We start from the raw sequence: 11304 nt of genomic DNA, 5'->3' as shown, positions 1-11304 counted from the left end.
GGTCTCTTTCCTCTGGACTGGCTGACAGGATCCATCACGTGAACTGTTCACACACAGCTCTCCTGGGTGCATCGACTGTTGCAATCCATACAGAGCAGTTGGCATGAACGTACAGAGGGAGTCTTCGACCACTTCCAAGAATAATCATTTGGATTCACTCAAAACAATCACATTTTTGCTAAACAAAAAGTCAGGAGCAGAACTATTTCATTTGCTTAAAGTTATCATTTTGGGCTCTTAAGAGAAACCAAATTCTAAGTTGTAAAGGCTCACTGTGAAAAATATAGACACACATCCAATGTACAGCCAAAGCCAGATCTTTACCATTGCATTTTTAAAAGGCCAAGAGATATTTCCAATACAGGAAAAAAAACCCAGCAGTTCCTGAAGCATATTATTGTAGCCTCACTTCACTGGCAATATCTGCAACTCAGCTGCTCTACCAAAGACTTTTCTGAAGCAAATCCATCTGAACTCTCTCCACCCTGAGTTAAGCATCTACACTGGTTTAAAATGGTTTAAATGTTAGGTAACAGAGAATTATGTACAGAGCTATAAAACCTGTCAGTTACCATAGAGCGGTAAGAAAAAATAAAATCAAATCCCTTTTTTCAGCCAATTCTCTGTTCGTTATTGTAGTTATTCATTCTGAGTTGGGGCTGGGAGGGGTTTGGCTTTTTTTCTGTGTGTGTTTGTTTTTAAATCAAGTAGTTACTTGATTTATACATTCATGCATTAATTGATTTTTTTTGAGTGCAGCAATAAGGCAACAGTAAAAAAAAGTTGTAGAAATTTTTGCATGTGTGTAAAGGTATTAAGTCTATAAAAGTGCTTCCTAAAAAGACAACCTAACTGCAGTATCAAAATGTTACAGAGTGGGGAGAACAACTTCCACTTCAATAAAGGTTGCTCCACAGAAAATCATCAGTGTGATTTGAGGCTTCTTCCCCTTTTTGGTGAAGTAAAAATCTGGAAAAAAAATTGGTATGGCTGCATGGGACAAGCAAGTTAAGAAAATATACTTTAGTCTAAACTTAAATAAGAAGGTCCACACTTTTTTGTCAAAACATTAAGCCTCTGTCAAAAATGTATTTTTTTCTTTTTTTTATAGTACAGAATTAAAAGACAAGATGCTTACAAGATAAAGAAATAGTTTACATGAAAATATCTTCTGACAAAGCTTTTCAATTAAAATATTGGTTTGTGACATTCAAACATAACATACAACAACAAAAGAAACAGTGAATGCAAACAAAAAGATGTTTTATGAACTGCTCTCCAACACAGAAACAAACGAAATACCGGTGTGGGCAGCAGGGCTCATGCTGATGGCTAGCAGGAAAGAACAGTGTGCAATCTATCTGGAAAAAGCTGGAAAGTACAAATTCCAAGCCCAGTTACGGGCCACAGAAAGTTCAGTTCTGTCACTGCCATCCTCTTCTATCTCCAAAATAAATTCTCAATTAAAACACTCTAAGACCCTAAGTTTACTCATACCTTTGCTTCAGAGATATGAATAACTATATACAAAAAGTAGTTTTTATTTCACCATAGGGATAAGATTGTACCTCTCTGCCAGTGTCACGGTGAAAAACCTTCCATATCCACCCAATGTGACAGCAGATTAAAATGCAATAAATATGCAATGCTCTTCTTCCAGTCCTTCAGCCAAGTATGTTCACTCATGCTGCTTAGCTTTGCGATCAAAGTGCATAGAATCCAAACAGAAAAGAATTGGGTGGCTTTTAAGGTACCAGTAGATCCCTTGCTTGCAATCCAAGTCTATCCAAAGTCTATTCACAAGCTCTGTCATGCGTCAATCTTTTTTTTTTTTTCTTTGTGGCAGGAGCAAAAAAGAAAACAAAAATATTATAACAATAGAGTAAAATCTCTTTCCCTGGTACAATGTCCATTGCCGGCAATGGCTGCACCAAAACCGCCAAGGAGCTCAGTGTTATTGCACAATATCTATGAAGACCTGGAATTCTTCCAAAAGCTTAAAATAATAATAATTAAAAAAAAAAAAAAAGAATTATTCTGATGTTTCTGGACACCTGCATTAATACTGTATGACTAATAAAAGCATGTCAGTTGCATGGACTGAATCAGAGATCAACATGCGCCCAGAATGCACACTAGTAAGAATGCAGTCAAAAGGAAGTAGTCTTTATTGCCTTCCAGTCAAAGGTTAAAGTTCAAAGACTGAATGATCAAAGTGCTCATTTTCTCAGTAGGACTATCTTCTGCTACGAGGATCACAAAACGGTGCCATCAACATGTGTCATCTTTAAAATAAAAGAAGAACATTTATGGAGAACATATAAACATTCCAAAGTCCAAAGCAGCAAGGTGCTGTATGCAGCCTAGTTCCTAGCATAGACAGGGACATGCAGTGGCAACACACTGAGGAGTTCTGGGCTCTTTTGCAGTCATGACTCAGGAGAAGATAAGATCAAACACACAGCTTCCAAAACACACATCCACTTTCCAGCATGTTTGCATTAGCAAGTATTCCATTAAAAAGACAGCAGTCTCCATACTCAATATTTAGAAAGCCACCCATCAGGAAAAGGGAAGATCAAGTGAAGGTCCACACCAGAGATCAAATCAAGAAACCCTTGTACAAAACATCTGTAGAGATAAGAGCCAATGGTGTGGGCTTCTGCTGTGTCCTTAATCACCTATTTATGTATATTCAGTTATCTCTCAGGAATCAACACAAACTAGAGCCAACAGAACTAGGCAAAAATAACAGGTTACTATAATCCTATAATACTAAAATCTTGAACTTGCAAGTAAATGACATTCACCACATTTTGGATACTGTGACTGGACATAACATAGCACAAAGCAGTGTGTTCTGTGCCAAGGAGTATTACTACCCACAGGAACTACTCATCTGTGAAGGTCCTGCCTTTTCCACCCACCCTGCGGTGTATTTGCATCTGCAAACAGTCACTATGAAGCCTGTTAGCAGAAAGCAAATTTAGTGTCTGGTTATTTGTAATGCACACACTTGGAACCTCACGCATCCGGAAACTGAAGCTTCACATGAGGCATTTTGACTGTTTACAGATTTAGTTTGTAAAATAGCAGTGAGCAATTCTACATTCTCGCTGGAGAACATGATGCCATCAGTACTATGACATCTAAAAATCCTTTGTGATGATATCAGTACTGTCACATCTATGAAAACCTTCTTCACTTTGACAGAAGGCTTCTGTACATGTGAAAAAGACTGGACAAGGACGTCAGAGGTAAAAGAGGTATTTAAACTGCACCAGAGGATTAGGCCAAATACCAGAGAAAACACTTTCTACTTAAAAAAAAAATCCAGTCCAACCCACCCAAAGCTGTAACGAGACGCTGGTTGCAAACAGCACCACCACATTCCCCTCCCCCCAAAAATCTACTGCCTGACACCATTGAGGCCAGCCAACAGCTTTATGGAACTGATTTCAGCCTGGCTGCCCAAGAACTCTATCTGGAAGAACCTCCTCTGTCTTTAACACAACACAATCCTTCAGACTGAAATGCAACATGGAATTCAACGTACAGCTGAGGCAGAAGTTGGGTAGGATAGGTGATCTAGAAACGTTTTTTGTTGTCAAAGACAAGGAGTTTCAGAACAGCGCTTGTGAGGACATGAGTTTGTAGCAAGCCAGGCTCCATAACTCTGCTTATGGAGTAAGTTGCTTTGTCCAGTCTGGAGAAAAAGAAGCTGAGCTAGACAGGTGTTGGTCTCTTGTCCCTAGTAACAAGTGATAGAATGAGAAGAAATGGCCTCAAATTGCACCAGGGCAGGTTTAGGTTGGATATGAGAAGAAACAACAAGCTGCCCAGGGATATGGTGGAATCTCCATCCTTGGAGGTGTTTAAAATAGGCAGGGATGTGGTGCTGAGGGACATGGTTTAGCACCAGCCTTAGAAGAGCTAGGGAATGGTTGGAGTCAATGATCTTAAAGATCTTCTCCAACCAAAATGATTGTGATTCTAGTTTACCCAGCCCAAAATGCTTGAACCACAAGACTAAGCATGTGACACTTTAGCTGAATCAGGAGCAGAAAAGGAACAGGACAGAATCACCTTTTCCAAGGCAATGTCAATCTTTTCAAGTGTACCTAATGTTGCAGCCAGCTCTTTTCAAACAGAGAGGTGGTTAAACTTGTTTGTACAACTCACCATTTCTTCACACTGACAAAATAAACATGGAAAATCTAAAGACCATGTCTTAGCAGTCTTGTGTCCACAAAAGATAAACAGAATTACTTTTAACTGGGAGAAGGACACACACAACTTGAAGGAAAATCCCTTTAGCATCAAAATTTTTGTCCTTTGGCCATCAAGTAGGTTTAATTTTTCATGTAAGAATTTAACAATGGGGGAGAATTGCCCAAGAAGCTTTTAATCATCTCCTTTGTATCTAGTACTTAAAAAGGAAGTTAAAAAGCAAAGGACCATTTTACAAAGCAAATCAGTATGAGTGACAAGACATGAACCGTCTTGCTTTATCTGGCCTCAGATTGGTTGCTGTGTTGCTCTGAATTTGGGGAGGGGTAAAGTTTTCTGAACTTCTAGAACACAGCCACTGCAAAGTTGCTGTAGAGTTCAGTGGACTCCAAGCAGCTTGGTGGGCTTTGAGCCATGATTACAGAGCAACTTTCAGAGTCAGACAACCCACACTTCTTTTCTTCTACCTCTGTTCAGCTCTAGTTACACCACATCTGGAATGCTGTGTTCTGGGCTCCCCAGTTTGAGAGGGAACTACTAGAGAGAGTTCAACAGATAGCTACAAGGATGGTTAAGGGACTGGAGCATCTCTTAGGAGGAAAGACTGAGCAACCTGGGGCTGTTTAGTCTGGAGAAGAGAAGGCTGAGAGGGGACCTTACCAATGTTTCCAACTATCTGAGGGGTGGCTGTCAGGAGGATGCAGCCAGTCTCATTTCAGTGGTACCCAGTGATAGGATGAGGGGCAATGGACCTAAACTCAATCACAGGAAATTCCATCTCAACGTAAGAAAGTTTTTCACTGTAAGAGTGACAGAAGCCCTGGAGCAAGCTACCCAGAGATGTTGCAGAGTCTCCTTCTCTGGAGGTCTTCCAAACCTGCATGGATATGTTCCTGTGATGACCTGCCCCAGGTGGTCCTGCTTTGCAGGCGGCTTGGACTTGATCTCTAGAGAGCGCTTCCAACCCCTACAATTCTAGAGTTCTATGACACTCATTTGATGTTTTGCTTGTTTAACTTAACTTGAATTTCATAAATAAGAAGAAATCAAAGTAGTATCTGCAGGCTGCTCTCCCTGATCAACTTCAATCCCAAATCAAAACAAGGCTAGCACAAATTCCAAGTAAAGAGAATGTATTTTAATCTCAAAATAAAGCAAATAAATGGGACAGTTTCTCTTTCACTGGCATGTGACAAATAAAAAGTTCATAAAAGCTCTCCCAAAATTGCCAGTAGAAGAGGAAGAAAAACTAGAAACAGAGAAGCACCAAACACGTTGTGTGTGAAAAAGGAAGAGTAAGTGACTACTGAATAATCTGGTGAAGATGAAAATTCAGTCTTGTGGGCAATAGAAGGATTATTCTGGGAGTCTGTTTTTCAGACACCACCATGCACAATCACAGGATGAACAGTCCTGAGTTTCTTAAATACCTCTTAATCCCATGACACACAGCACTCCTAACTGCAGCTGAAGTATCCTTGTTCCAGAGCTGATGTGACAGTGTTAGGAGGAGCAGTGTTCCATTCTGTTCACTGCCACCATGGCTCTCAGTGAGGATTAGCAAACTCTCCAGTTTTTCCTGGGAAAGCATCCATGGGCTTTTAAGAATCTAAGGGTAGGAAGGCTTTGATTTCTGCCTCTCCAGGCATTGACTTCCACTGCCTCAAAATGCCTGCTCTCATTTCCCACAAGGAATAGAGTATGTCCTGTGGTGGGTAGGTAGTGATAACAGGGGATGTCTTATGATGGAGCCCCTTCAGTGAAAGGCAGTGCTGGGGTAACTCTTCCTGCCCCACACTAGCAAACAGTGTTACCTGCTCTGAGACATCCCTTCCCAAAATACACAGGCTTCCCATAACCACCATTTGCACAGCATTTCCCTAGGAAAAGCCCAGCAACACTTGGCCAACAAGAGAGGAGAGAAGGAAAGCAAAGCCTATCTCTTCCTCTTCCTTCTCTCTTCCCTCAGCAATGGAATAGAGATGATAAGCCCATGCAGCCCACTCCAGATCTGGGAAGAGGATGACAAATGTTGAAGCAGAAGAAAGAAACCACACAGTGTAGAGCCAGGTGGAGAACACCTGGAAAGAAAAGCAAACAAACCACAAAACCCCCAAACCAAAACACCATGACACCAGCACTGCAGCCACTGCAGCACTGTAGGTTTTGCTGGTTTTTTTAATCACCTCCATGCAGAACTTGACGCCTCTACTACTGACTGTGAGTTCTTAAGGGCCCTGAAGTCTCTTAAGTCAACTGTCTCACACTGGAGATTCTGATTATCAGTGGAAAACTATTAAAACATAGAGCTGTTCACATCTTCTAGTGTCTGTGAAAGCTTTTAAAGTGTAACCAACATTTTAAACTAGAGATTAGGAAGAAATTCTTTATGGTGAGGGTAGTAAGACATGGAACAGGTTGCTCAGGGAGGTTGTGGATGCCCCGTCCCTGGGGGTGTTCAAGGTTGGATGAGGCCTTGAGCAACCTGGGCTGGTGGGAGGTGTCCCTGTCCATGGCAGGGGGGTTGGAACTGGATGATCTTTAAGATCCCTTCCAACCTAAACCATTCTAAGAATCTGTACCGATTAAATTTCTATCAGAAATTACTAAAATGGGATATTAAAAAAAAATATCAAAGCAGAGTATCTTAGAAACAGGACTTTTATAACTCTTTGGAATTAAAAAAATAAGAGTGTTTAAGGCTTTGAATACATTTCTCCTATCTTACTACACGTTAATTGCCTTCAGCCTGAAAAACCAACTTGAGCATTCCTGCTCGCCATTAAATACTTACCATGATACCACCATTTTGTTTTCTTTGGATTCTTGTTACATGTTCTTACATAAAATGAGTTATCTGGAGGTCGCTTCTGCAATAGAAGAGAAGACCTACAGATCATCAAACGATCCTCAGATTGTTGCTCAGGAGCTATTTCATAAGCTTAGGCAAGGCTGCCAGGTGAGTGCAGTGACAATGTGTTAACAGGCAGGGCTAGGCCTTTGTCAGGAAAAATCTCTTCAGGCTCCACGTAACAACTGTGACTGGAGATACTTCAGTAAGTAAAAACACCAAACAGCTTGGAGACAGAGAGGGGGAGAGAGAAGTCAATAAAAAAAAAAAAAAATTAAAAAGCCACCAGAAGATTGGAACAGCTGGTAAAGACACTCCAATAGTCACTGTGCCCTGTCTTTTGGACAGAATCAGTTTACAAAGATCTGTCCAAAAGCGTGACTGAACTTCACAGTTCCTACAGCTGGAAGGGTTCCATTTAATTGTCTTTCCCAGTGATGACAGGCAAGCAGGTTAGCATGAAAACAGTGACAAAGTACTTCCTGCACTGGTTATTTTGCAGATCTGTCTTAGGATTTTGTCAGCAGGTGAAATGCAGACAGAGCAGTTTTGTCTGTTGTAGAGTCTCAAAAACAAAGCCTTCACTTTGGAAAGCAAAAAGCTATTAGTTTTTAGTTATGCTACTGCAAAAGTGCCATAAAAGCCCGTACCTTTTCTTTGCAGCTGGAAAGCATGCTAATAATGCTAAGACAAACAGATTGCACCGAGAGAGCTGGGGACCAGTCTTCTGTTAGGATGGATAAACAGATATGACCATTGCTATAAACATGGGGGTGAACAGGAATATTGTCTCCAGTAAAGATGACCTAAAAAAAGAACATAATTTTCATTTATTATCTACATTTTAAATGATAAACAGCTAGTGAAGATGAAGTTTTGTAAATGGTTACATGGAGGGTATTTTTCTATGGACATTCATACAGCATAGAAAAAAAATGCCAAGGCGATAGGATAAAAACAAACTGATTTTTTCTGTACCTCACAGCCTCAGACCTTCCTGCCCTAAGGAATACAGCTGTAAGGAATACAGGCCAGAACACAGGATTTGAACCATTTCAAAAGCCACAACATCATCCAGCAGGGAACACAACAGAACTGACAAGTGAGGAAGTGCATAACCCTGGACAAATAGAAACTCAGTTCTGCACAACTCAGTCAGGTTTCAGCACTAATCCTCAGAACTGTAAAATAAAGGACTTGTACATCCCAAGTATGTTCCCATCTAGGAAATATTTTTAGCTCCTTATTTCAAATGGAACATGCTTTTATGTGACATGGATTAATATGGAACAGCATTTAGAACTGCAGCTCCTATTAAAAGGTCAGAAAAGCAGCTTTCACAACTGTTGCTCTCACACGAAGTTTGTTGTCCAATACGGTTGGCTTGGGCCCAGCAGAAACGGGAGTAAATGTGAGACCTTCCTAGCATCATTTCCCTCCTGAGCTCCCTCTCCAACATAACCACTGTCACTTTCACGCAATGGCATGACAAATCTCTAGCACTCTAACACTCAGAACCTCCCAGGTGTTTCCCAGGTTCTGTAGATAGATGGATAGGTACAAATACGTGCATATCTACAGAACATACCCACCTCACTGCGAGCAAGAAGCAACACCCTTCTACAGGAAACTGAAATGAAAAAGCTTAACCCATTTACCAAATGGCAGAGAAGTTCCTAAGGCAGCAGAAAAACTGGATGCAGAATGATCTTTCATAGGCCTTGCAATGGCTATTTTTCAAACGTTGAGGAGCTTACCTTCATAATCCCTTCCTCACCTATGTCTTTCTTTGGTAGGAAGACAAGAATTAGGCAGACTAGGACAGTGAAAGCATGCACACTGTGAGGAACAACAGCCATTTAGAGGTAGAAACCAGCCAAGTGATTAAGCAGCAGAAGTGTAAACTGTCAATTCATGGTAAGCAGACTTGCAGGAGAGAGAATTATGACCCAGAGGTTTGGGATACAGAATAAAATTACTGCAGCAGCATTTTTAGAATGGAAGTTATAGCCATCTGCAAGAAGCCAGTATCCAGTACTTAGATTCTTCATTGTTTTCTGAGCTAAGAGGCAGTGGGCATGTACAAATCGAATTTGCTGCTTTGTGGTAAATTGCACAGAGCCACACACACACAACTTGGGTAACAAGTACAAACAGCATCTACTTGGAACTAAATCAAAGTGGCTACTCTCTTGTGGATCACCTATGAGTAGTTCACTGCAAACCTGATGAGGTTTGTTCCTTAAAACCTAAGACTGAAAAGTCAGCATTCTCGTTTTCATGACAGCACCCAAAATATGTCATGGTTCTGTGGTTGCATAGCTCACTTCCATCACCTGGGAGAGCAGTGTCAGAGATCACTCTTGGAGCTCTCAGCTGAAACAGGACACAAACCAAAGCAATTTTGCTTTTCTTCCTTTCCAAAAAGCATGGCTCCTGCCAGTCCTGTTTTGTAACACTGCCCTCAGGTAATGGGCGGTGGATGGACATGGAGCTCATTCTGCAGCCTTGCAGCGTGGTTGGCTCTGCAGCTCTTTACCTTGCCACAAAAGCAACCCAGCGTCTCACACGTGGCTGACAACCAGCAGCTTTGCAGGCCTCTCCTAAAGATGTCACCCATCTATGACAATCCCAACCGTTTCTCAGTTGTAGTAAGAATGGCAGCAGACAAGATGCAAGAGAGACTTAAAAACAGGTTTGAAAAATTCAAGTTGGAAGCAAGAGCAGAAGTGATGAAGCAGCAGCTTGCACCACAGTAAAGGGACCTTCCTACACGACCCTGTATTGAATACCAACCTCAAAGCAGCCTCAGTTTTATGCTGTTCTTGCATGTCCTGTGAAAGCAAGTCACCTGTCACAGCACTACACCTCGCTGCAGAGTAAATCTGAAAAGGCATCTGCACAATGTGTCTAATCAAATTAATTACTAACTAAACCTCATTAGAATATGTGGGTGGTATTAACACTCAGCATGTGTCATGCAACTATAACCTAAAGGCGCTGTTAAAGAAGGAAGAAAGTAGTTACCTGAGGTGAATCAAAAGGATACCGACTACTAAACTTAAACAGAAGCTGAAACTTCTCCCCTTCATAGAGTGTTCCTGGAGCACCTTCCATATCTACAATCCACCTAGGGAACAGGGAATAAAAGCTGTTAGTGTTGGGGACTGGCCAGCTGTAACTTTACTCCTAGAGCACAGGACTATCAATACCTATCACTGAGCACAGCCACATCTTCTAAACTCCCCATCAATAACAGTTGGCCTCTGTTTGAGAAACCAGCCTGGCATTTCATACCTAGGCACTGACCCCACACTGCAAATCATATGTGGAATTATGGCTTGAGTTCAGCACAGACCCAGCAGCTCCCAGGGACATGACTGTTAATGTGAGAAACTGGTACACATTCCCTCCTACCTTCTTTTACATGTCTGTCAAAGAAATCATCAATACAGCTCATTAAAACAAAATCTGCAGCCCACAAAGCTGGATTCAAGGTCTTATGCCTTGGTCAGTGCAGTCCCAAGCACAAAACCAGGCTCCCAGGATAGGGAGCAGTGCTGAGAAGGACTTGGGGGTGCTGGGTGATGGGAAGCTCAGCGTGAGCTAGCAACACGTGCTGGCAGTCCAGAAATCAACCCTGTCCTAGGCTCCATCCCCAGCAGCGTGGGCAACAGGACAAAGGACAGGATTCTCCCTCTCTGCTGTGCTCTGCTGAGACCCCAGGTGGAGTTCTGGGTCCAGCTCTGCAGCCCCCAACACTAGAAGGACATGGTAGACTGCATCCAGAGAAGGCTATGAAGATTATCAGAGGGCTGAAGCACCTCTGCTATGAAGACAGGCTGAGAGAATTGGGGGTGTTCAGCCTCAAGAAGAGAAGGCTCTGTTGAGAGCTTAGAGTAGCCTTCCAGTACCTGAAGGGGGAATAAAGGAAAGCTGGGGAGGGACTTCTGACAAAAGCATGGAGTGACAAGGGGTAATGGTTTCAGGCTGAAAGAAGCTCCATTTACAAGAGAAATGAGGAAGAAATTCTTCCCCCATGAGGATGGTGAGGCACTGGAAGAGGTTGCCCAGAGAAGTTGTGGAGGCTGCAAACCTGGAATTATTGAAAGCCAGGATGAATGGGGCCTTGAGCAACCTGGTTTATTAGAAGACATCCCTGCCCATGTCAGAGGGTTGGAATAGATGACCTTTAAGGTCTCTTCCAACCCAAACCATTCCAT

The 11304-nt window shown here is 42.0% G+C and overlaps 1 protein-coding gene across 1 annotated transcript in view; it reads right to left on the bottom strand.

The window, feature by feature from the left end:
• Window positions 1-2215: 2215 nt before the first annotated feature.
• UBE2W (ubiquitin conjugating enzyme E2 W) overlaps window positions 2216-11304 on the bottom strand; it is a 29390-nt gene continuing 20301 nt past the window's right edge. Inside the window, exons 3-6 of the mRNA XM_054385468.1 lie at window positions 10109-10211; window positions 7732-7887; window positions 7025-7100; window positions 2216-2285 (exon numbers count right to left, since the gene is read on the bottom strand). Of these exons, the coding sequence (XP_054241443.1) occupies window positions 2272-2285; window positions 7025-7100; window positions 7732-7887; window positions 10109-10211 (349 nt within the window). The 3' untranslated portion in view covers window positions 2216-2271. The remainder of the gene's footprint in view (window positions 2286-7024; window positions 7101-7731; window positions 7888-10108; window positions 10212-11304) is intronic.

This window comes from Indicator indicator, chromosome 12 (assembly GCF_027791375.1).
Source record: "Indicator indicator isolate 239-I01 chromosome 12, UM_Iind_1.1, whole genome shotgun sequence".
Lineage (NCBI taxonomy): Eukaryota > Metazoa > Chordata > Aves > Piciformes > Indicatoridae > Indicator > Indicator indicator.
The sequence above is the reverse complement of the archived record's forward strand: the minus strand, read 5'-3'. Positions and strand labels throughout refer to the sequence as shown.